The sequence below is a fragment of the Gordionus sp. m RMFG-2023 genome, chromosome 2, assembly GCF_954871325.1.
Source record: "Gordionus sp. m RMFG-2023 chromosome 2, tfGorSpeb1-WG-v2, whole genome shotgun sequence".
Classification (NCBI taxonomy): Eukaryota; Metazoa; Nematomorpha; class Gordioida; order Chordodea; family Parachordodidae; genus Gordionus; species Gordionus sp. m RMFG-2023.
The window spans coordinates 41267775-41295091 of record NC_088776.1 but is presented as its reverse complement, the minus strand read 5'-3'; the positions used below and the strand labels follow the sequence as shown (position 1 = coordinate 41295091).

Genomic DNA, 27317 nt, shown 5'->3' with positions numbered 1-27317 from the left:
ATGACGTTATTTAATCAATTTTTTCCCCTACTTATAATTCAGAATAGATTATTTGTTTTAAGTTATATAATCATTAGTTTGATTAATCTTGTTAATAATAAAGTGGATTTTGAATTAATGAGGATTTTAAAGAATATTTAAATTAAATGTATTTCATAAAATCTTTCTTTCATTAGTTGGTTCGTTTTTTTAGGGAAGAATGATAAAATATTCAAAAAAAATAAAATATACTTTTCGCGTTGAAATTTTAGCGAGTGCGTTATAATGGGGATATTTTGTTTGAGATCCCATAGATGGAGAATATCGTCCGAACAGGCGGATATTAAATAACCCTGTAAAATTTATAACAAAATTTTTATATATATATAATTTGTAAAGTTGGAAAGCTTTCCCAAAATCCTATCAGCCTCATCGTAGCGGGGAAGTAGCTAGGTCTTTGGCGGCTAATGAAGGTTTAAAAGGTTCCCTGTGGTCTGGGTCCAGAATAGGATCACCGTCTCCTCGATTGGGTGTAAAAATAACCTAAAGGGGTGTATGCCAGGAAGGGCATCCGATTGTAAAAACCTTGCTCCAAAATTTCCTAGTTTTATAACAAAGCATGGGCGGGGTACAATCCAAAGTACTCTGTGGGCCTCCTCATCCGCCTGCGATAAAAAGAAGGATGGGAAACCTGGTGGAACCACGATTCGCGAAAATGAAACATATGACGGTCATATGACCGATAATAAGTGGAGAAACCAGTTTACGGGGGATAGAGTAAGAGTCGCGACATGTAAACTTTGGAGCATGATGGGAGGAGGAGAAGAAGTGATCGATGCACTGCGGCATATAGATGTGTGTTGCATATAAGAGACCAGATGGAAAGGTAATGGCGCAAAAATGATTGGTAGGACAAGTGAAAAGTATACATTTTCTGACAAGGAAGTAATGATGGTAAGGCTGGTGTTGGCATATTGGTTATAGAGAAATGAGTGGACTAAGTAATCGAAGTAAGAAGGATAATGATTATCAAGATGATTTTTGGTAGAAAGCTATGCAATACTATTTCGGCATATGTTCCTCAGGTTGAAAGAATTGAATAAGAGAAAGATACATTTTGGGACAGTTTATTGAAGGTGACATTGAGACTGGCAATGAAGAGGGATTATCCTGGCTGGTGATCTGAATGGACGTGTGGGAGAGAGTAGTGAAGTTTATGAGGGAGTACATGGAGGATTTATTTACGGCATGAGAAATTCGTAAGGGGAGAGATTTTGGATTTTGATGCTAAGTGATTTAATACAATGTTTAAGGAAGAATCAGAGAAGCTGGTAACTTACAAGTCGGGTAGTGTGGATTATTTGTTAGTAAAGAGATGTGATAGGAGCATAGTAAAAAATGCGAGTGATACCGGGAGAGTAATGTATTGATCAGCACCGACTAGTTATAGGAGATCTCACTTGAGCCAGGATCACTAAAAGAAAGTTTCAGCCAAGGCTGAAGGTTTGGAAATTGAAGGAGGAGAGTGTTAGATATAAATTCAATATGACATTACGGAGGTAGCGAAAGCTGTGGACGAGAAATGGAGGTGTTTCAAAGAATGGTATAATAGTAAAGAAAATAATGATAACGATATTTACAAGGTGACAAAAAGAAATGCAAAGAAGTTAATAGCGATAGCGCATGAAGAACAAAGGAAAGAGTTTGCTAAAAAATGGAATGCGCAGAAGAAATGGGAAATGTGGTCAGGATGGCAAAAAAGAGGTAGAATGTGATAGGTGTTAAATGTTTGAAAAATATGGAAGGAAAAATGGTGATTGTAAATAGTGGTATTTAAAAATTTCATCGATTCGTCATTGAATCTTTAATTATTGATGTTAAATCAAGTGCAGCATAAATTGGTTTTATAACTAAAATAAAATATTATATTTAACAATGAAAATATATATACCTCTCCCTTTTGGATTTGAATGTTTGCAATCTAGAACTTTCAAAATCAAAAGGTAAATTTCTACCCTTCATAAGAACTTCATCAAAAATCCGTGCTGCATTATTATTTATTTTAATAATGGATATTGTGACTAGAGAGATGTGTGAAGGATTCCCTGGGAGCTATATGCAAATAACTTTGTATTAATGGTAAACAGTGAGGAAGAATTGGGGAAGAATTGAGGGATAAAATTAGCAGATGGAAGATGGCTATGAAAGCAAAGGGCCTGAAAATGTATGAAGTAAAGTCAAAGGTGATGATTGGTGAGGATAATCTGAAGATCGAGGAATCTGACAACTGGCCTTGTGGTGTATATGGAAAAAGAGTTGCTAGAAATTCAATTCAATGCACCAGATGCCAGAAATGGGTGTATAAAAGATTTAGCGGGAAAAAGGCTGATGTTAGAAAGAATGACCTTTATTTGTAGAGTGTGCACAGAAGTGGTACATAATACTGATAACGTAGAAAATGGTGGTTTAAATATTGGCAATGGGTTAACCCTGGGAAAAGTGTAAAAGTTTTGCTATTTGGATGATATGTTAAACGCAGATGGTGGTGTAGATTCTGCTGTTGTTGCAAGGGTCAGACAGGCATGTAAGAAGTTCAGAGAGATGTTTATTCTAACAAATAAAAACGTTTCTCTAAAGTTAAAGGGAAAAGTTGACGTAAGCTGTGTGAGGAGTTGCTTAGTTTATGACGTTGTAACATCAGCAATGAAAGGGGTCCACGAAGCCAATTTAGAAAGAACAGAGATGAGGATGATAAGATGGATGAGTGGTGTATCTCTGAGAGAGAAAAAACTAGCAAGGAATTGCGAGCAAGAATGGGTATAGAAGTGATTGGAGGGGTAATGCGAAGAAATAAATTAAGATGGTTTGGGCATGTGGAACGTAAGACAAAAGATGATTGAGAAAGAAATGCATCTTGATGGAAGTAGGAGGATCAAGACATAGAGGAAGACCCAAGATGACGTGGATAAAGGTGATAGCGGCGGATATGAGAAAAATGAATCTTACAAATATTTATGCTCAAAAAGTCAAAAAAGGAGAAGAAAAATTAAAGGAAAAATTTGCCAACCTGGGTAAATCTGAAACTCACCAACGGAGAAGATAGTAGGAAAGCAAACCTATATTGTGCCAGATTAAGAATAATTATTTGATTTTTATCGTAGAATAATATATCGTATATTTCTTAGTTTTTTTAGATTTCCCGTCTAAATTTATTACATCCAATATTTCCTTAATGCAAATACTTACTTTATTGTACTGTGTGATATCAATATTGTTATTTAGTAGATTATTATGTAGATAAAATTTTTACATGATATCAATTTTTATCTATTCATTTAGGATAATATAAATGAAAATCAAATAGTGTTTATAGATGATGATACTGGAAACGATAATGAACAAGAACTATCATCTATATCTAATAAAAGATGAAATACAGTAAAAATATGAGAATCTTATGAGTTGTGATAATAAAAAGATGGCTATATATAATGCAAAAAAATATTTTCCCAATTTTGAAACCACAGGGTTATGCTTCATTTATAGTAAACGCGTGATGTACAAACAGTGCGTTATTTACAAAACCAAGCCAATAAATAGGTAAATTTATAAATATGGAGCGTTATGATGATAATGCTATAACATTTGAAAAACATATATATGGATGCGATGATAAAAAATATGGGATACGATTATAAAAATAATAGCGAATTCAATAAAAATATAATGTAAAATAATTATCTCTATTTTAGTATTATCAGTTGAATTATCATTGTGAAAGATTGGATGTGATATCGATAGAGTAAAATAACGCAACGTTTTAACATAACGCATTTACCATAAATGGGGCCTTATGGACACATCTTAAATCCATCCACCCAACATTAAATGTGAACAAACAAATAAAAAAATGCAGTTAAAAAAATTATCATAATAAAATCATTTTTAGTTAATAATATAAATAATAAATCTAATCTAAATCATTTAATTATACTTTTTTATTCAAAATAATTTAGCCTTTTCAATGGTTGGGGAGATTTAAAAATTTAATAGCATATTTTAACCCTTCATTTATTTTTTATTCTAGAAAAACGCTAAAATAAAAAGAAACAATATCATGGCTCGTTAAATAATCTAAAATCTTTACTTTTTAACATTACAACTAAATTTTACACAATGGGCATATGGTCCTCTCCAAAAAATACCCTTTATGGGCATAACAATTTATTATATTGATAATGACTATAAATTAAATAATGATTTATTAGATTTATACCTTTTAAATCAGCACATAATTCTAATAATATTTATAGTATTTTTAATTCTGTATTAAAAGAAGTAAAATTTGAAATGGACTTTTTTGTATTACATTTACATTAGACAATGCAAGTAATAATCTAGCATTTGTAAAAATTTTAAATAAAAAGATCATTTTAATTTAAATAATGTGTGTGAATGCTATTGCAATGTTATATAAATGAAACTTTAAAAAAATTTAAATTATCTATATCTAAAAATAAACTCTAAAATATATTACTTGAAAAAAATGTAACCTTAAAATTTCCTCAATTTTGGAGAAATTAACACATTGGTATTCAACATACCAAATGCTAAAAAGGGCGATATTGCTCAAACCCTATTTTACAACATACACTAATCATTTATAAATTACAAATGAAGAAAATTATATTAGTGCCTTAGCCTGCAATAATATAGAAATTTATCGAGTTTATAGACCCATTTAATTTCGATATAGAGATGACATCATTTGCATGATTCAATAGTTTCAACCATTATTTCTTTATATTCAAGCATTTTGAACATCTTCAGAGTTGTAATAATAGTCCTAATACTATTTTACAATAACTGCCTTAGCTAAACTTGATAAATATTATAATTTCAATAATATTATAATTTTAATAAACCGCGTATATAATATCAACAGTGATTGACCCACGCTTTAAAATATCAAGCCACTTGTTAAAAGATAATAGCATAGACTGGAGATCTGCAAATCACGGGCTGGGCCGGATCTATTTTAAAAAAACATTCGGTTCGGGCTGGGTCGGGCCGTAATATTTTTTAAATACTTTTGGGCTGGGCTGAGTCAGGCTTAAATTTTTAAATAAGATATCATTACAGTTTTTTAAATAAACTGACATATTTTTAAATTCTATCAAGAAACAAGGCGCTAATATTCTTTATATGTAGAATATTTTTTATACGATAAAAAAAAAATAATTTTTATATCTTTAAAATAAATTCGGACTGGGCTGACAGATATTTTTTATTTCGGGTGGGGCTTTTAGGGACAAATAAAAAAAATTTGTTCGAGATCGGGCCAGGCAGGAAAATTAGGCCTGATGAAGATTACTAGTATAAACATCCTCATAGATATCTAACGGAAGAATATAATATATATAAAATAAATAATAATTTCAATTCAGTTGAACATGAAAATGAAGCACAAAATAAATCCAAGAGATTGTCTTTTTATGATAAAATATAACAAGTAAAATAGTCATAGTATTAATAGCGTAGAAATAAGCAAGTATATGGGTGATGCCACAATTTCTAATGATACAAATCCACTGGACTATTGAAAACGAAATCGAAAAAGATATCCATCGAAAATTTCAGAGATTATCTTACAATTCCAGCTACCTCTGAAAGGGCATTTTCAGAAGGACGGTATGTTATAATTGGCCAACGTTGTTCACTAAATGAACATACTAAGAATGACCATGCCTAAAAAGTTGGATGCGGATGCAGAATCCTTCTTAAAGATATAAATAATTATTTTCCATTATATTAAATTTCTATCAATCTTTTGCATAAAATTTTAGTCTTATCATTTAGAGCTAAAAATAGTCTTGCCATTTAGCAAAATTGCTTAAGCATTTGGAATCAAATCAGTCTAGGCCTTTAGAGCCAAACCAGTAGAGTTATTTAGAGCGAAATCAGTCTAGGCATTTATAGTCAAATCTATATAAGCATTAAAAGCCAAAATAGTCTTGCCATTTAGAACCAAGATAATCTTGTCATTTAAAGCCAGTCTTGTTATTTATGCCAAATAAGAAATTATGATATTTTAGTTTACTCAAAATAAAAAGTTTCAAAATCAATGGGTTTATTTTTATTTGATTAGTTTGGTTAGGTTTGTTAATACAAAATATTTATTAAATTAAAAAATTTTATATTCATGTCACTTCATAAATTCCTAGTTCAAAAAAAGAATATAGATTTAGTAAAATTTTTAAAGTCCTGTTTTTAATAGTAATAATTCATAATCTTTTTTTCGTGTTTATTTAAAACTACAAATTACGGGTTTTTAAATAACTACTTCTATTATATTAATAATGTTTTGAATTTAAACCAATACCAATACAAGAAATAGAAAATATTGTTTAAATCAATACCAATATTTTAGATCCAACACCAATATAATATTTTGTTAATCTTGGGTTTCTAATATTGGTTCACAACCCTAAGTATTAATAGATTAAGGTCCCAGGGAGTAATGAAAGAATTTATATTAATATTAACAACATCCGATATATTAGAGAGAGAGGGAGAAAAACAATCAGCATTAAAATTATCTAAAAAAAATAATATTATGGATGAATTGATGGGAACTTGGAGTGATATTTAATTAATTTTTTTTCCTTCTCATAAATTGGTTATGAATGAGGATCATATAAAAAATATATTATCAATGTTTTATGTTGATTTCAAAGTTTATAAATTGAAAGAAAAGGATAAAATATTTTAGCTATCGATATTAAAAATTTTTATTGGTTCGCTGAATAAAGTGGCTAAGATTTGTTTGTAATGAAGTGGGGAAAGGGGGGGGGGGGGTGTGACAAAATAATATATAAATGTATTTTTTTTTTCTCTAAAAAAGATAAAATAGAATTTTCGAGATGTTAATGGACTTAATAAATAACTCATATGTACAATGTCCAAAAAAAATAAGTAATACTAATAATTTGTAAGCAATTATGTCTCAATAATAATTATTATGCGTTGGTGTGGTTAAAATATAATCTATATACTATATTCTATAATTATTTCGATATTTTTTTAAAATTTATTATGAAATAGGATCAAAATTGGAAAAATAAATTAGTTTCGTTCTATCTTTCCTTATAATAAATTTTTTAATATATATAAAAGTTTTAAAAAATTTTTTTTATTATGACAATTTGGAATCGTATCCATTATCCTATAATTAATTTTTTTAAATAGTTTCTTTTTTTGTAAATTGGATTGAATTCTGCACTTAAAATTATAATCGTTATTTAATAACTTTTAAGAAGATATAAAAATAATTAGCTAATTATAAAATATATATAAATAATGGCTTAGGCTATGGGGAAGAGAATGAGCGCACCATGGCTTTTTTTTAGGTGTGGCATTGCATTATACAAACCAATCTTATAATTCAGTAAAAAAAAGAATACATTTTAAAAATATTTATGAATAATGTTTAAAATATTAAACAGGAAGAAAATAGGCAAAGTATGCCCAGAATTCGGTCCCGTACCAGTTCATCCTTCATGTTCTAAGATAGGACCGATTTAAAATTATATATTAAATAGGCAAATTATATTATAATTTTAGAATTATATACTTTAATAATAAATTAGTAGGGTAATTTAGATATATTAATTGATACTCAAAACTTTATTGAATTTTCTAAAAAATTGTTGGATATAGAAGAAAGTATTATTATTTTTACAAAACATACCATAAAAATCATATAATATAATAAATCATTTGCACCATTCCAGTCTAAGACATTCTTAGCAAGATATATATTAATTATATATAACTTATTATTAATATGTTTGTTATTAATTATATTCATTTTATCGTTAAGAGGCATTTCCACCTAATCCGGCCTTCGACTCAGGATACCCCGGGTCTCATATGTTTTAGAGGATTGGCAAATAATTATTTTGTTAACCCGTAAACCAATCTCCATATACCTTGTTTTCAAAAAAAAAATAGTTAAAAAATAAAATGTTAAGTATCCTGGCCACTATAAGTTTGGGTTAACAATATGTTTTTAATGGAATACTTTTTGTGTTTCATTTATATACTACTTAATGATAAAATGTTTTTTTTTAAACTAAAGACATATCCATAATTCAAGAGAATTGATAAACAATATTTTTATTAATCCTACTACATCTTTTGTCTTCTGCTTTTTTTTTAACATAAATAATGTTTGGAAAAAAAAGTTTAGTTTTATTTTTTTTTATAAAAGGGTGCATATACATATTTATTTACTTATAATTATAAATCTTACCTTTTCTCGATAAGAAAATATCTGAAAATAAATTTTAATTAAAAAATGGCATGTTCTGGCAGGTGATTTTTCCCATGAGCCTCCTAAATTACATGGAAAAGTGGATAGAATAGTTATTACGTTTCTCAACTCTGATAATAAAATTCGCTTTGTCTTCATATGCCATGCACATACATTTATTTTTATAAGATAATATTGATGTAATAACATTTGGTTTTAATTGCATAAGTTATCATGATTATGATACAGTTTACAATCGAAATTGGGAATAACTTATTATAATATGTAATTTTTCGTAATCAGAGATAGTTACTATATATTGGTTTAAAAACTCCTTAGCCGTTTAACCCTGCATTCAGAGTTAGCGCAAATCCGCGGCGAAGTATATAAAAAAAGCATATTTTGTACACTTCGCAGAGAATTCGTGCTAATTGTAAATGCAAGGTAAATCGGCCCATGCCTAAAATTTAGACCTTTTCGTTATTTCCGAGGATGATGTTTGTGATTTATAGGGCACTTAAATTCGCTTAAAGCGTGTTCTAATTTTAACAATTAAATATATTATTGGTTACATGCATACGTTTTCATATAAAATTATACCTCATTGATTATAAATATTAGTTGTTGAACAATGGCAGGAGGGTCATGTTTGACATCGATATCAACACCGGGTTTCCCCAAACTGCAAACATAAAAAAATGTATTTTATGTTTATATAAAAAATAATAAATGAATGTAATATTATTTATCAATATTAATTGTCATTGTTATATTTCACAAGAACATACTAAAAGATTAAGTCATTCTGCTAAGCCCGAAGTTATTCTAACTGTATTTAACTTACTTTTAAACCTTTGCTCTTCGTGGTCTTAGATTTTAAATAACACTGGGATGGGGAGGTCCCTATTTTGGAATGCTAGTACTAGTGCATCACTCATGTAATAGGTAGGTCCAAAGTAAAATAACAATTATTTAGCACAGAATTATAGCTAAGTAGTCAATTAATAAATAACTAATAAAAAGGTGTTGCGCCTTATCAAAATTTTGTTTACAAAAAAATATTATGTTTCAGTATATAACGTGAGAGTTGAATATTCTTTTCAATTAAAGTGAGCAACAAAAATGATTAAATATATATATATATATCGATCTAATTCTATAAAATGGTAGTAACTTGAGAATTTAAGAGATAACGAATTAAATAATAAAAAATAAACGCCTTTAAGATTTGAGAAAAGATAGCTAAAAAACAAATGAATAATGCTTTATAAACAATAACTAGAAAATATTCAGTATATTTTAAAGGTATATTAAAAAAAAATAAAGCCCAATAAGAATTGAAGTAAATCGGGTGAACCTTTAAAAAGGTTGAGAAAATAGGCGCATGGGCTTCAAATTTTTATATTTAATTGGTAGGAAAAGAATTGTAAAAAATCTTACATGCGTACGCAACCGTTTGAAGTGCCTATGGCTAATAAATTTTGAACCGGATCATAGGCTAAAGATGTGGCAGAATACGGGAAACCGTGCTTTATCGTCTATACACATTTAAAATTATTTTTATATAACATTTTGGAATAAACTTTAAATGTATTTATAATGAATTTCAGAGGTATTTAGGATTTTAGGGCTTATCCTAAATGATACTCTCCTATCTTTGAAATAACTGCCTTACCCTCAAAATAATTAAAAAAAATTTTTATGTTAAAATACATATTTCTTAAATAATGTTAGCCCCCTGATATCATTGACATTTATTTAAAAAAATGTAAAATTGATAAAAATTGAGTTACACTTAGAATTATTATATCTGATTATACCCTATCTTACAGTATGTGAGTCTTTTAAAATTTTTGCGATGTGATAATGTATTAAAATGCAACTCTGTTAAATTTCTAAAATAATTTTTTCAGAACACTTAATTCAATATCGCTTTACAATAAAATAAAAACAGCATAGGACATACAGCAAGATAAGTCTAAATGTTATCAATGTTGTAAAGATAACCCTTTATACATTTCAATATTCCAGTGGGGTTTATAGAACCCTAGGAATGCAAGAATAATTTTTACTTAAAAATAAGTTAATTATTATGATCCAGAATTTTCAGTAATTCATTTTGGACTTTATATTCCAAATTTGATATATTTTCGTTAAACAGTGATAATCATTTCGTGACTGATCAGAGTCTGTGAAACTTTAACTTTTTTAAAGAAAATATATTCTATGTTATAATTACCTTCAACATTTTTTTTTTATCTAATCCTAATAAATTAAAATAAATATTTTTTTATTGTTTAAGGTTATTTCTACTATCTTTCAAAGTAATGAATAGAAATAAAGATATATTCATTTTAAATTGGGATTTATCAAACCCCATTAGAGCATTTACGTTATTATTTTTAGTATTGAAGGGTTGAGTAAGCCAGGCGCGTAACCAAGGGAGGCCCTCACAAATTTTATCTGTTCTCGTAAATATCATTTTCATATAATTAAAAATTTCCCCCTATAATACTACCATATCCAACGAATACAATATATCAAGAATTTGAAAGAAAATTAGTAAAAGTTAATAAATTTTTAAAATAACGACTATAATTCAAATTTTTTTAAAAAAGGGATTTTAATATAAAAAAAGCGAAAACCAAAAATTATTTTTATAAAAATCAAATATAGCCAAAGGCCTATAAAATTTATGGGAAAAAAATACATCTGATAGTGCCCCCCCCCCAAAAAAAAATCCTGGATATGCTTATCAGTGGAAGTAAAATAATTTATATTTTTCATCAGACAAGAAAGAATAGTTGTCGGGGGGAAAATATATTTTCAATTTTAGCAAAATATTTTTTTCAGTAAATCTAAACCATTTCAATGTCAACCAAATCAATTCAAATTCATCATTGAATGCCATTTTTTTTTAAATATCATGAAATTTTTTTTTGACAAAAAAAATTAATTTACCAATATAGATATTATAGAAGTCTATGATTATTAATAATATAAAATTAAAATATGAATCATATATTCATAATTCCTTGTGCGCGGGTTAAGCACCTATGGCAATAAATTTAAGGGTCAACATTATAAATAGATCTTTTGTTTTGTAGTATACAATATAAGCAACCTGCTTCATAATGATATAGTAAGAGTGGAAAATGTTATAAAAGAGAAAAGAAAAAAGATTTCTAGGGGAAGCCCATCAAAATTCCCAAAGTAGGAAAATACTAAAATAGGGTAGTGTTGTTAAACCATCACCGTAACCAAACTGAACCGTTATAAATAACGGTTCGGGTCCCTGTAAAATATTGAGCCAAATAAGGTAAATTAAATAAGGATATTGAGGGGATTTTTAAAATAACATTGTAATAAATTTTATGCAAATTAAATATTAATGAATTTAACAAAAATATTGTAATTGTTATATAAAAATTACATATTTGTATGGAAATGATATTCAAAAAAATTTTTTTTATACATTATGACCGGTTAACATTTACTTATAATAAATAATATTAAATCCGATTTTTTTAAAAATAAAACCTTTTTTTTTAAAAAAAAATTCTTATTCAAGGTCGTTTAATTTGTATTATAGAAGCTAGTATACTTACGAAATGTTTCGTCGATAGTCGAAGATTCAAAAGAGAACTCTATGCAAACTTACAAATACCAAGCAATGTTTTTTGGTGTCCCTACCAACTTTTTCCATTTATAAAATAAGCCATAGAAGGAAATATTGATCTATTTTGAACCTAAATGGTTGCATGTCATTCTTATTAAAAAATATATATCCATAGTAAATATTAAATCATCATCAAAACTTTATCAATCTTTCTCCTAAAATATTTTTTAAAAAAAATTCTTTTACTTATTTGTGCCCTTTGCCTCTTGAACTTTAAACAAATTAAATATTTAATTTTTACAATTTTTTTAATTGAATATTCTTTCACTCCTCTAAACTCCAACATTTTTTTATCAAAAAGAAGAAGAACTTAAAAATAATAAACGAACAAATTTTAAAAAATTGAATTTTTTTTTTCTCTTTTATAAATAAAAATTTTTTCGAAATAATTAAAAAAGGCCCTCTCGTTGGAACCATAAAATTATAAAAAAAATATATATACTTTGAGACTTATATTCATTTTAAATATTAATGTCATCGATTCTGTTACTTAAAAATCAAATATGATTGAATGGTGCACATTCATTGCCTTCATATTTATTATTTTCTCATTATATTATAAAATCTCAGCACTCTGGAATGCTTTGCAAGTAGAATAATAAAAGGATCGAAAATTAGGAATGAAAGAATAATATAGTGCCGTAGGAAACACATTAAAATTGAGAATTACTAGTACACTACAATCTTTATGGAGGTAAAAACATTAAACGTTTTTTTAGTTATATGCTTAAATAAATAAAAAAAATTGAATTTTTATACCCCCTATACTCTAAGTGCGAGTATTGCTGATTATAAATTGTATAGTTACTGAGGTTAAACAAAGATTTCATAAATTATTAATGAAATTATATTTTAAAAAAAAATTCAAAAAGCCATCAATGTTATTACAATCTAATATATAATCGCCGTAATCAAGAAATTAACGTTTTCGTATAATCTTTATAATAATTTTTATTTTTTCTATCAACTTTCCTATCATCTTAATGTTAAATAAATCGAAGGAGACTATATACCTCTAATGTTAAATTATTTATTTTTTTAAAAAGAAAGCTTTTTTTTTAAATATTTTTTATACATCATCGAGATTCGAACCACTGACTTAAAGTTCGATAGGCAAACGTTCTTTCCAGTCAGATATTAAATTTTGTAATACAATTCTTCTTATATATCTAACTATATAATGATAAAGTAATTTAAATATATCTTTTTATTTTTTTTATTGGAAGGTCCAGGCTTGGGAAAACAAATTCAAAATTATTATCGGTTGGCCAGGTTTGAGAAAAAATTTAATTATAAAGGGTCGGGCTGGTGGAAAATATTTTTATAAATTATATTGAGCTACGCTTGGGAAAAATTTTTCAAAATATTAGCAGCTTGGACGCTTGGGAATTTTTTTATTATTAACTATGGATCACATTGACCTAAAACATATAAACCAAGGCCCATAAAATCTGATTTTGATTGTATTTTTAAATTCATTATGATTTTTTTAAATATTTTAGTTCAGTTCTCAACTACCAAAATTATTATGATCTTTGGTTAGGATGGCGGAAATTTTTTCAAAATTATTATAGCCTTGGACCTTGCTTGGGAATTTTTTCAATATTAAATATTAGGCATGGATCATCAGTAATATTTTAACAAATAATATTGATATGCAAGTAAAAGCTTTAAATATATTTTGACTCAAAACATAGCATTTAGACTTAAATTTAATGAATTAGACCTGGCCTGAAGGTGGGAGGGTGTTATAAAGAATAAAAATTGGATATTATTTTCAAATAAGAGATAACAACTATCATAAGAGTAAGGAAAAAATTCTCATTCCCCGTTATATTTGACGGGATCAGCAATGCTGACTAACGGGAGCTCTGGTACTCTTATTTTCATTTTGCCCTTCAAGAAAGACGGGTCATCATACCTTTTTCCCTTATTCGATGATAGATGAATCAGAAATTTAATATATCTTACGAAGTGTGATTCACAAATTTACCTCTTTTTCGCCTAAATATTAAAATTTTTATAAAATATATTTAATACTATATACACAAACTAATTACCCCCCAGCCCCATCATTCTTGCAGGTTATTAACTAGTTACAATATATTTTGTCGAAAGTAGCATATTAAAGAATATACATTAATTAATTAATGTTTGGTGTAGGATATAATATGATCAAGTTTTTTTTATTCACTTCTTTCTTCCTTTTTATAAGCTTTATTTTTCACATCTATGTATTTAAGTTAACAATAAAAAAAAATTTTATAGCCTGCAGATATAAAATAATATCTACAATTTCCAATTGTATAATATTGCATCGAAACCGCTGAATAAACAAATTTAAATAGAACAAATTGCGTTGTGAAAGAAAAAAAACTAGATATCAAATAATGTAGTAGATTCAGTCTGTTTCTGTGAATTACTTGAAGGGCGAATTATTTTGTTTACGGCTTTCGTTAAATATAATATATTTTACTAAAGTTCTGGCAATAATAAATCAAATATTTAAATGATTGCATTTAAAAGATTCGACTCCATTATAGGGCAAGGCATATCATCTTAAATAAAATCGACATGATTTTTAATAATCCAATAAAGAACAGGAAAAATAAAGATCGTCTTAATAAATAAAATTTACCAAAATGAATATAAAATGTTGATTAAGCAGGAATTGGGTCAGTCTTTAATTTTTTTTAGAACACTGTAAAGTTTCGGTTCTTGTATTTAGATATATACTCTAGGGAAAAGGTTATTTTTCCCAAGAGCTGCAAAATATTTTTTTAAGAAAATATTAAGTTACTGTTACGAGTTACTTTGCATAAAACGTTACTGTTACAAGTTATTTTGCATAAAAAGTGTTAAAAAGGAATTACACCCTCCCCCAGAGTTGTTAAATAGCTAATAGCGGCTACTTTTTTTGTAATTATTTAATTTTTTATCGCGCTACTTTTTTGAAAGTAGCTAAGTAGCGTATAAACATTAAAATTTAAATATAATATCATAATTAATTATAATTCTTATGATTTATTATTTAATTTTGAAATTGAAATATATTTTCAATTTGTAATTTATATTTTCATTTGTATTGTAAACCTAAATAACGTATTAATAATAAAATGTCATCGCCTATGGATATTCAAATCGTTGAAAGTGATTCAGACAATGATATTAATCAAATGGAAGATACCAGGGAAGAAAATGTTCTTAATATCTATAATACAAATTTCCCTAGATTTAAAATTATTTTAAAATAAATATAAAAATCAAAACTGGCTTCAAATTTATTTGTTTAAATTAAAATGTAAAAAAAATATTTCCTCATATCAATCCAGTAGCTATAACCTCAAGAAACACTTAAAGGTTTGTCATTTTCACATTCTAATAGTATTTATTTTATAAGAATGTTCATGCCAATAGTTTTAAGGAAATGGAGAAACATCTAAATAATTTTGGTATAGGCGACTCTACATCCAAAAAGACTAATTCAATTTAAACCAAATTAATTAATAATACAAATGCCAATATTTCTCAGAAATTGGCTGATAAAGTTATTGTTGATTTTATAATTGATACAGTTCAGCCAATGTCCTTGGTTGATAATCCATCATTTACCATGATAATTAAAAACCTGGTACAACAATTTTATGTCGCCAGACACTAATAAATAAAATAGCAGATAACTTTAAAGTGATGAAAGATGCTCTTATCAAAGATATCATATATATGTACCACGGCAGATAGTTGGTCATATAATAGAAGGTAAAAACTTATAAATTGCAACTAATTACCATAAATATTTATTTTTATTACAAAATTTTTTTATAATCAAAACTAACTATATTTTAATATTTATAAATGTTGAATTTTATATATTTACTATACAATAACTTTATAGCAAAAAATAAAACAAATTTGTTTCTAAATTTTTTTATAAAAAGTAGCTTAAGCTACTTTTAAAAAATAGTAGCTAATAGCGCGCTACTTTTTTGACAAATAACGATAGCGGTAGCGCGCTACTTTTAAAAGTAGCGTTTAACAACTCTGCCACCCCTCCCCCTATCCAATAAATAAATAATATACATAAATAACGACGTTAATGGTGTTACATTTTCGGACATTAGTGATATCTGATTAAAAGTTCAGAAATCATGGAAGACAAATAAATTAGAATGAAAATTGAACATAATTTATTTCTTAGAAAAAGGTTTAAAAAAATTAATCCAAAAAATGACAATCCTCCCCTTTCCCCTTTGTCTTTTTTTAATGTGTTTAATTTAGGAAAAATATACATAATATTTTTATGAGGATAAATTTTCACAAATAATATTTTGTTGTTCTAAAAAAAGTTCTTGTTTAAGGAGAGTTGACTGTCATATTAAAAAAAATACATATATAAAATTATCGTAAAAATGTTTATTATTCTCACTGGTTCAATAAACATAGTCCCCAAAACTCTCGCTTGAAAGCCTAATATATTTCATAAAAAATAATGTTAAAAAAAGAAGAATTATATGAGTCTTTAAAGATGGTTTATAGTTTATGCGTAGAGAATTAATGAGATAAATAAAATTGGAGAAAAAAATGAAAATGAGGTGGAATGGGGGAGGGGATTGAGGTGTAATATTAACTACCCTTGAAGAAGATATGCATATAATGGCCTTCATACCGCTATTAGTTCATCTTGATCTATAATTAACTAACTGTAATCCAAGAAATGAAAGATTTTTAAAATTGTAAGATTTACAGAAAAATTTTAATTTTGTGTATGCGTCGTATATCCTGGTCTCCTTTATATCACTGTTTATATTTGGCACTGGCAGTGTAAATTTGTTTGTTGTTTTGCAATAGTCTTTGAATGATTTTCCAGAGAGCAAATTTAAGTTGGTTTATCTTTGGAAGCTACTCTATTGACATCCTTTCTTTCCTCGAATAGCTATTATTGTTGGGTAGGCTTAAGCATGATACCGACAAATCATCTTTAAAACGTTCCCATCATTCTTCAATAGTTTTTTGTGGTCAGCGATGTTAAAGCCATTACAATTTTTAACATATCAGACATAAAAATAATAATAGCAAATATTGTCATGAAAAAATCTATGGGGTTTTCTACAGTACAAACCTAAGGAGAAGTCAATTGGTGATATAATTTTCGAATAGAAATTTCAACATAAATGTTAATCGAGACGCTTCAAAAGATAAACTAAGTTAGATAAAATAAAGGTTTCAAGTTCTCTGAAAAAAAATTCAGACTATGATGAAACGACAGATGAACTTACATAGCCAAGATTGACTTCAAAATGGACAAAGATATGAAGGAGAACAAGGTATACGACGCATAAATTAAAATTTTTCTGTAAATTATAGTTTTAAAAAGTTACTTTTCCTTTAAGCGGTTTGGTTAGACAACTATATATGCATATCTTCGATAACCTACTTCACAGGGTGAATTCGCATCCTACTCCAATTCCCCCAGGCTTCTCAATTGCGGAAATTTCCGGAGTAATTAAAAAACTGAGAAATAAGGCTCCAGTCCTTGATTATATTTATGCAGAATATTTTCAAATGGAGCCTTCATTGTATCCTCATTTTAGCTTTTTAATAAAATTTGGAAAACCAGGATGCTGAATATAACATTTTCTACTTATGCAGCAAATTCCCAAATTATGGGCCTTCATAGTTCGATAGAGCCTTTTCCTTATCTAACGAATCTCAAAATGTTCAAAATATTTTTGGTCTAAAGTAAATTATATATCATTTTGTGGCCCTTAAAATTTTCCTTAAGAAAATGCAAAAATTATTTTTAAAAAAATATGTCGTTCAACATAAAAAAATTATGAAAAGTACTCCAGTTAAAACGATGAAACTCTTGAAATATGTTTATTTCCAATATATATAAATTTTTAAGCAAATATATTGATGAAGAAAATATTAATTAAAATTTTATATTTCAAATCCCTAAGTCGTAGGGTTGGCCTAGATTAAACCTTAACCAAATGGTAATCCTCCCCTCCATCTACTACTGAAAATTTTACCGTTTCAAAAGAGCGAAGATAGTTAACAAAGTGAAGTTTGAGGGTAACATTTGACACAAGGGCAGCTGAAAAGAGGAAATCAAAATCAGGATACAGCGCAAGAGGTGAATTTTATAAATAACTAAAACTATGGAAAAAATCTCGGTATTCATTAGATTACGGATCTTTAATTTTGCCATCATCCTCATATTACTTCATGGTGGTGACATCTGAAAAATAAATAAAACGAAAAATAGGAGGCTACAATCCATCACAAATAACTGCCTTATAATTATTAACGGTATTTCTTTACTCAAGAATCGCCTCTAACGTTAATCTATGGATGATCTCAAAGCATACTTCGATATTAGTCCACATTATAAGAAATTCCAACCACAATTTAGTTCACGATTCGATTACTTATATACTTCGTCAAATGGAAACAATATAGTAGATATAAATCTTTATGGTTTTATAAAACGATTAAATGTAATTGAACTAAATATGTATAAGAAACAATTTACTACATAAAAAATAGCAAAAAAAATAGCAAAAAAAATAGCAAAAAAAATAACCAAAAAACTTTTCAATTTAGGATTCAAGAGATACTTTAAATACCTCCAATTTTCTCGATTTTATTTGAAATACAAATACTTAAAGGACGATTCACATTTTTTTTCAGTACGACTTACCTATTAAAATTTAACTTAACATCTTTCATATCCACCCCACCCCCCTTAAAGTAGTTAAATTAATTGTAATTCTCATGTGTAGGCTGTTGTATTGGCCTCCTTCTCTTGTACCCAGCCTAAAGACGTTTAAATAATATTTTTCGGTACATGTACTTATGATCTGCCCACATAACACGCTAATGTAAAAGCTATTTTTCTTCAAAAAAGCAGCGCGTTATGGTTTTATAAAAAAATGAACTTGTTAACAACATTGTGAGCTATACTTTATTCTTGCTGAAGTAAATAAAATATTTTGGGAAAGTTAAATATCCATAACATATTTATATTTTAAATTTCTGATTTTCGTAGAATAACTTATTATCTTCTAAATTTCATTTTTTTAAAAAATATTTCGTCCAGACTCTTATCTAAATATCTAAGATATCACCTTTTTTTTTAAAAAAAAACCTCATTAATTTCTTTCTTTTTCTCTCTTTCCAAAGAGGGAAGAACAATTTACTCGCCTTTTATTTAGTGGATTCTAACCTCTGACATTGTTTCTCTAATTATAAATTTTATTAAGGAAATTAAATTTTGGTCTTAAAAAAAATCGCAATTATAAATTACAATTCCAAGAGTGAAACAATGTTCCCGCATCTTCTTCCGAGGATATTCTACCTCTTACCTAATTTAACTGTAGAAGGTAAAAGGAATTTTTTAATTATATTTTAATATAATACATTGAAAAAAATGAAAGCGGGGAGGGGGGGAAGGGAGGGTAAGGAAAAATCAATATAATTTAATACCGTTCTCTTTCTTACGTGTATTTCATTCAATTTTTTTTCTTCTATAAAGCCTTTTTATAATAAAAAAATCAAATATACTATTTTATTCATAAATATTATATTATTTTTGAAATCGATAAAAAATAAAAAAGATATATTTAAAATTAAAAAGTATAATTTAATATTATACTAACAAAACGGTGATAAAAATATATTATTTACTAAATATCGATAATTATTTATAATTATCAGGAAAAAAGTATATAGTATGACTGAATTAATGTAAGGAGATAGATATTTTTTTAAAATTTAAATATACAATCATATTCACAGGTTCGATCCCTGCGACGTAATTGAAATTTTTTGGTAAATATTTTTAAATGAAACGTTTTATAATTAATCTATAAAAAGAAAGTAACGTGATGCGATTACTCGTTACTTTATTAAAAAAACTTAAGTTTGTAATCATTATTTTAATAAAATGATTAATTTACGTAACTTTACAACACTATATAAAGGATTTTCTTATTTAATTTAAATTTGCAAACCAGGGTATCGTCACAGTCTTGTGATACCGGACTAAATGGCTATATAGCCATCAAAAAATTTTAATTACAAAAAAACATTTGCAGAAAAGTGTAAGAAAATAAAATAATTAATTAGTAAAAAAATGCTTTTGATTTTCTTTCTTTTTTATGCATTAGTCAGGATTGAGATTAAATATCGGGACCCGCTAAATTAAATAAAAAAAATGGCCACCAGTTATAAAATATTAACTTAACTCTTAACTCGTGAGCAGAAGACAATATATCATCTGAATAGAACCTTAAATAAAATAAAGTAGGACTAAATAGGTATTATACCTTCAATAAGGCATTAAAGATGTCTAGCTAATTTTTTAGAAAAAGTTAAACCAAGCACGACGTGTCGCCACGCCATTCTTGAAATATTTGGGCTAATAATATATCGAAGTGAGGGCAATTTAAAAAAAATATAAAAAAACAAAAAATATTTTAAAATTATAACCCAAAATAAAAGGCATTTTTTGCTTCGATTTCCCAGTCAGTATACTATATTATACAGTATATAATTTTATAATTCTGCTAGAATCATAAAGCATCGGCTAAAATTTAATAAGACTATTTAATAAACTTACCATTTGAATAAATTATGCTTAATTCAATATAAGACTTTCTTATATTTATTATTGTATTTTGGGTAATAGGCATTGCTTGGTGTAAAGGTGGAAGAGGGGATTGAGAAATTTCCCCCTGAGCAAATTTGCCTGTTTTCGTGAACATCACTTTAACTATAAAAATTTCTTCCCTCCTTTTCTTCCAAAAATTTAATCGTAGAGATCTACAATGGGCGAGTCACCGATATTTAACATAGGCGGATAGGTGGGAGTATACCTAAATCAATGGGCAGGAGGGAGAATTTCAAAAAAATTTGAAATGAGCATAACGGGCATATATTTATTAAAAATATTTTTTATTTCATATATTACATATTTTATGTAAAAATATATCAAAATTAAATTAATAAAGAGCTTAACCAATCAATATAATAATTATTAAACATTAGACGAGAGAGCGGATTAAGCAAATTTTTTAAATAAATTGGATGGCGGGTAATTTTTTTAAAAGCTATGGGAGGACCGGCCATAATTTAATTAAAAAGAATGGCGAGTGAGTCTTAGGGCCAAATTCATCCCATTGTAAACCTCTAGTATATGTCATTATCAACATAAAAAAATTTATTTAAAAAATAATCTATAATTAATTAACATTTTTAAGAAAAAAAAATGGAAAACAAAGAATATTTTTTTAAAAAATGTAATCCAACCAAAAGTTTTCAAAATGAAGGGCACAAAAATATTCAATAAAATTTATGTTTAATAAAACTACCCAAAAGCTTCCTTCCTTTAAAAAATCTTGGACGCCATGTTAAAATGAGCATTCTAATTTAAAACTAGAGTCGAATTTGGCCCAGTTTTGCCGCGCCTTGCAAATTCACAAAATATATTGTTAATTTTCTCTTCCTTTAAAATAATTATATAATTTTTTATGCACATATTTTATAATTTTATCCTTTATTCATTCTTTTATTTACTTTTTTTCCCAACTCAGAGCCGATCTAAAAAAAAATTATAAGCAAATTCATAACTTTAATTTATTTATCGATAATGTATTTTTTCAAAAAAATTATGCTAAATTTATTTTTTAGCCTTGATTTACCAATAAAAGCAAATTATATTTTGCTTTTAAAACGCCGAAGACCGAGACAATGGCGAAAAAATCACTCTTGGTTTTCTTTTTCAGAGTGAGGCTATGAGTCTATAGACCAAAAAAATCATTATATTAGGATTTTCAAATGGTTAGGGAAAAAAATATTTTATTCCACTGTTAAACATTCTGGATTACCCTTTGGACACTTACTTGTAAAACATCGTTTAAACTTGAATGTAAAATAAATAAGCTTTTACAAGTTTAATAATAATAATAATATATAAATTAGTTATTATATTTTTATGTATAAAATTAGTTATAAAATATTTTTTTATCTAAAATTAGTTCAAACAGACGGCAACTAGCCTGGATATTATTTTTTAAAATTCGGCCAAAGCGGAGTGGGGAGGGGTAGAAAAATGTTAGGAAAGACTGGGGGAGGGCAAATAAGGAAGACCATTTTAAATTTTTGTTATTATAGGAAATTATTGATTTTTTTAACAAAAGAAAATATTTAATTGATTAAATTTACTTATTAATATTATAAAAATGAGAAAACTTTTTGATTTTATTTATATTAAATAGTTTTATCTTATAGATTCATTAATCGGGCACATTAGCGATACGAATAGGCTATGCTTATATTTAATTTAAGAAGGGCCTTCTATACCCACCCATTTTAGTAACGATTTATCCCCCTCCCCTACCCCACTTCTATCAAATCAAAATTAGCAAAAAAGGAAATCCAAACTACTCCCTATTTCAATGATAATTTTGAGTCACCTCCATTCCTCTCCACAATAGAAGTCAAGGGTTTTGATTTAGCGAAATTTTCGCAGAGTTCGGCATGGGTCCAAGTTCAGAATTTTAAAAATAGGATTCGGTATGGGTCCAGATTTTAAGAAAAATTTAAATATAGCTCGGTCCAGGCTGGTTTAAAGTAATGAAGATCAAGGGTCCGGTCCTATCGGTTTTAGACCTAGGATGGACTTATTAATATTTAGTGGCCTTATTATTCAATCCATATAAATTTTTATCAAATTTTTGTGTATATTTTATTCCACTTGAGGAATTTAGTTTTTGATTCTTCTTTTTTATATTTTGAAATATATGAAAACGGAAAGTTTGGAAAAAAAGCATTTTACTTATAATCCCAATAAGAAAAACTCAAAATATATGTTCAACACAATACCAAATTTAATGCAACAAGTATAAATAATTTAATTTTATTCTAATACCTTAATCAGACATCTGATGAAACACTAAATTTTTATCTTTCATGATAAAAATCTAAATAAAAATACCTTAAAAATCTAATCTACTCTCAATTTTAATATGCTATCCACGAGAAAAGATTCACTTTCCTATAAACCATTAGATAAATATCACACTGAACATAATAATCAAATAATTAAAATGGTTTATAATAGACAAAATGGAATAGATCAGATCTACCACATCGATTAAGTCCCTCTTCTAATTTTTTCCAGTACAGTTCAACAAACAAAGGCATTTGCATTTATTTATATTAAATTTTTTTGTTTATGCTAGAGTAGTCTAAGTGTGATACTGTTAACATTTGTATGAAATATGGTAACGCAAATAGTCACAGGTGGGAGATTTATTCATAACCCATAAAATAGTTGCGAGGTATTCCGATTTTAACCCGCCATTTGATGAAGGTTATGAAATTCTAAGATATTGAGGATTTCGAGCCTTTTATAGTAGTAGGCTGAAAAGTTTATTTATTGACGAATAACGATGTTGACAACCCTGAATTTTAATAAAATTTAACCCATATCTGCCCTTAGCATTGATTGATAAGTTGCAATTCAGGCAGCTATGTGGTTGGACTATGTCGCAGCCGTTTTTACAACCTAGGGTGACTCTAAATTGTAGTTAAAAGGTTTCGTATAAGTTTTTGCTATGCAAGAATTCCAATCATATATTTTATCATTATTTTTAAAGAGCAGGTAGTCTTCGAATGTAGAAGATGGGGATAAAATGAAACAGGATTTTGAAATGAAGGGTTCAAATATTTTTATGACAGAAAAACGGTGAAACATTGTTCTACTACTTCTGATTAATTAAGTCTTTTATACACATAATGTAAATTATATCAGGGATTTATCAATCATAAAAAAACAAAATCATTTAATTTTTTACAAAAAGAAGATAATATGCTTACATATAAAAAATGAAAATCGTGATTCTGAGGATTTATTTTAAAAAAATACATTTTATTATGTTGTAACTTGTATTGTGATTGTAAAGAAATAATTTCACATTAAATTTCAAACAATTTAAAATAAATACGTTAATCCAAAAAAAAGAACCAGTTAAGAACTGACATACTTAATAGAACAGGCTGGCTCCAAATATATGGAAGATCCGGGTAGGATAGATGGGCCACACATTTCTACTTTGAGTTATAATGTGAATACAAATTCAAAATGCTAAAACTGAGAAAATAGTGTAAATGATAACATTTTAATAAAATATAATGGTATTGTTGAATGGTTTTCAATAAGTCTTCTATACCTATATAATATCGGAAATATAAGGGGATTTATGAAGAGTTATGAAAACATTGTCCTTGGATAAAAGCAGATTTGCAGATAAGTTAAAACAGCTGAGCATTAAAGTAGCATCAAAGAATTTCAACAAATAAGTAATTTACTAGAATAATTGGGGTTATTCAAGCAAACTGTGACATAATTAAATTTTTAACTTTATAAAAGTTTGTAAATTGAATCATGACCCAATTATTATTTATAATAATTCTAATATGGTTAAAAGAAAATCAACATTTTAAAGCTTTTTATATATATTAAACAGAGAATTGTACCATAATGTCTAAAAATCTTATTTTAAAAAATTTAAGTTATTCGTGTGTTTAAATTTCAAAAATATTGTGTCGCATGAAATTCAAAGTGATCTCGTTTCCTTGAGGCAGGGTGGTTATATAAGACGTATATTGGAATTAAGGGTGTCAAGAAATAGCGCACATTAATAAATTTTAAAGACTTGATTTTGCCGGAATTATTTTCTGAGCATGTTCACTCTTTTTTTTCTTACTTCCTTCTTTTTTTTTTCTCTCCTTTCACTCAAGTTTTGATTTGGGTTCTGTAAATTTTATAATCTACAAAATTTCGATCAGTTATATTATTTCTCACACTTTTCAAGTTTTAAGGTCCCTTGAGAAATTTTATAAGTGAGTTATATAAGTGCAATGTAAATTTGATAAAAAAAGATGAATTTTCTCAAAAAAGAGATTATTATCAAGAAGAAATAGTAAGCAATCAACAATTTTTACTTATATAAAGATAAAAAATTTTAATTTTATTATTATAATCTAATGTAAAAATAATTGATATGATCTATGAAAAATTGAAAAATAATTTGAAATTTATTGAAAATACTTATTCAAGTTAAAAAATTGAAAAAAAAACAACTTTAAAAATAGTTTTGATAATGTTATAGTTATTATAAGTTTAACTTATAATATAAAATATATTAAAATAAAAATTAATATGATTATTAAAACATGTCATTAAAAAGTCAGTTGTCAATTCTAATTTTATTTTACTATTTATTATCCTTAAAAGATCTTAGAATTTTTTTTTAATTTAAAAAATTTTTTTTTTAATCTTAACATTAATATCAAAAAAATCAATAAAGAAATAATACTAATTTGGGAATTCTGTTTTCAACAAAAAAACAAAATAAAATAAATAGCATTAAACCTAATTTTAAAAAGTAGAAAAAAATTTTTAGTTTCCCAAAGATCTGGCTGACTAAAGAAGAACAAGTTCCCATATATTGAAACTTTGAGAACAAATGTGTATTTTTTTCTTATTAGAACCAAAGATGATGCTAAAGATTTTAGTCTTTGGTTTTATATATAAATTTTCATACACCACAATTATAGGGGATTAAACTCAAAAATATGATAAGGTTAAATTATCAGGAAGAACTTGGGCAAACAAATTAAATGATAGGATTTTAATTTGACATAAATAATATGGAATTAAAATTATCCTAAATTTAAATTAATATTTTAAAATGTTGTGTTAGCCACTTATAAAATTGTATAAAACTTGCAAAATTTAACATAAGTCTTTCTATAGGTAATCATAGCTTTTAGTGACAATATAATTTATGATTTTTTTGTGAAGAAGGTACATTAGTCTTACCTAGGTTAAACAACAAGAAGAATAAATATTTAGATAATTTGGTTTATACTTGATCCTTTAATATAATATATACCTATTTTTAACTTAATTTTTACATATTTTATAAAATTATATTTTATTTCATGAGTTAGGCTGGATATGGATTAAAAATAAAATACATGGCCTCTGGAAGGTTGGTATAACTAACTTGCATAATAAAAAGTTTTCAGAAAAGAAAAAAATATCATGTATACCATCATAGGTTTATTCAGGATTTTGCTAAGGGTGGGGGGAGGGGGGGGTGGCATGGCTGATGGGTTTTTTGCTCATAAATTTTATTGTAGGCCCTTGGCTATATTAGATTTTTATAAAAATAATTTTGGGTATAGCTTTTTACTAAAAATTTTGAATTTTAGCCATTATTTTAAAAAGTTATTAACTTTTAATAATTTTTCTTTCAAATTTTTCTTATAGTGATATATTGTATACATTCTAGAGTGAGAGGAGGATGTAGGGGGAAATTACTTATCAGCCTAAAATGTTATTTACAAATACAGGCAAATTTGTGATGGGGGAAACCCCACTGCTTGCTATGCACCTGTATGATTTATATTCAATATTATATTATTTGCTGAGTTTTAAATATTTTTGAGGTTTAATAGTACATTTTTATATGAAAATTCAAGAAAGTGAACTAGACAGACTATAAAATATTCAAAATTAAATTGTCTTATAAGGAGAAAACTTTAAGGTTATATAGATCACTCATTTAAACATTAATAATAATAAAATATATTATTATTAATATCTTAAGGACTTTTTAATATATTTTAAAAAGATTTATTATAGGGATATAAAAAATTTTTACATAGGAAAAGGTAAAATTTTCCTTTTTTAAGAATTCCTCAACTTCATTAATTGGTTTTTGTTGTTGTGATAAAGAAGATTTAAAATTTTCCAACACACCTTTGAATGTGAATCGTTTCATTTCTATAAAAAATTTTTATCATGAGAAGAAAAAAATTTGGAAAAACAGTTGTGTAAGAATAGATGTAATATACTAAAGCTTTCGGCAATTATTATATAACTTTGGGAAAATACCTTTAATAGAATAAGGTTACCGGCAAGACCCTGACGTCTGAAATAAATCGACAATCTGTAACTTCCCTAAGAAACCCCACCCTTCAACCTTTGTTACAGAGCTATTGACCCCACTTCCAAGGTTTCGAAAGTTTCTATGGTGCTTTTAAAAGAGCAAATCCTTGCTTCCACTAAGGATCTGCAATAGAATATCTGCACCTAAAGACTATGTGAAAATATGGAGTTAATTTATCCTTAAAAAGTCTATCTCCTAAAATACTTTAAATACAAATTACCATTCATCTTCACATTCTTCATATAATTCAGGGAAGTCTTCGACAATATCAGGTATGATTATCTCATGGATATTTTGGAGAAAACGGTATAGATCAAAA

At 27.0% G+C, this 27317-nt stretch overlaps 1 protein-coding gene across 5 annotated transcripts in view; it reads right to left on the bottom strand.

Moving 5' to 3' along the window:
* LOC135924818 (syntaxin-binding protein 5-like) overlaps positions 1-26862 on the bottom strand; it is an 86592-nt gene extending 59730 nt beyond the window's left edge. For all 5 annotated transcript variants that reach the window (XM_065459939.1, XM_065459940.1, XM_065459935.1 and 2 more), the window contains exons 1-4: positions 26711-26862; positions 9734-9831; positions 8894-8975; positions 232-332 (exon numbers count right to left, since the gene is read on the bottom strand). In XM_065459939.1, coding sequence (XP_065316011.1) covers positions 232-332; positions 8894-8975; positions 9734-9831; positions 26711-26830 — 401 coding nt within the window. In that variant the 5' untranslated portion in view covers positions 26831-26862. The remainder of the gene's footprint in view (positions 1-231; positions 333-8893; positions 8976-9733; positions 9832-26710) is intronic.
* Between the last annotated feature and the right edge of the window lie 455 nt (positions 26863-27317).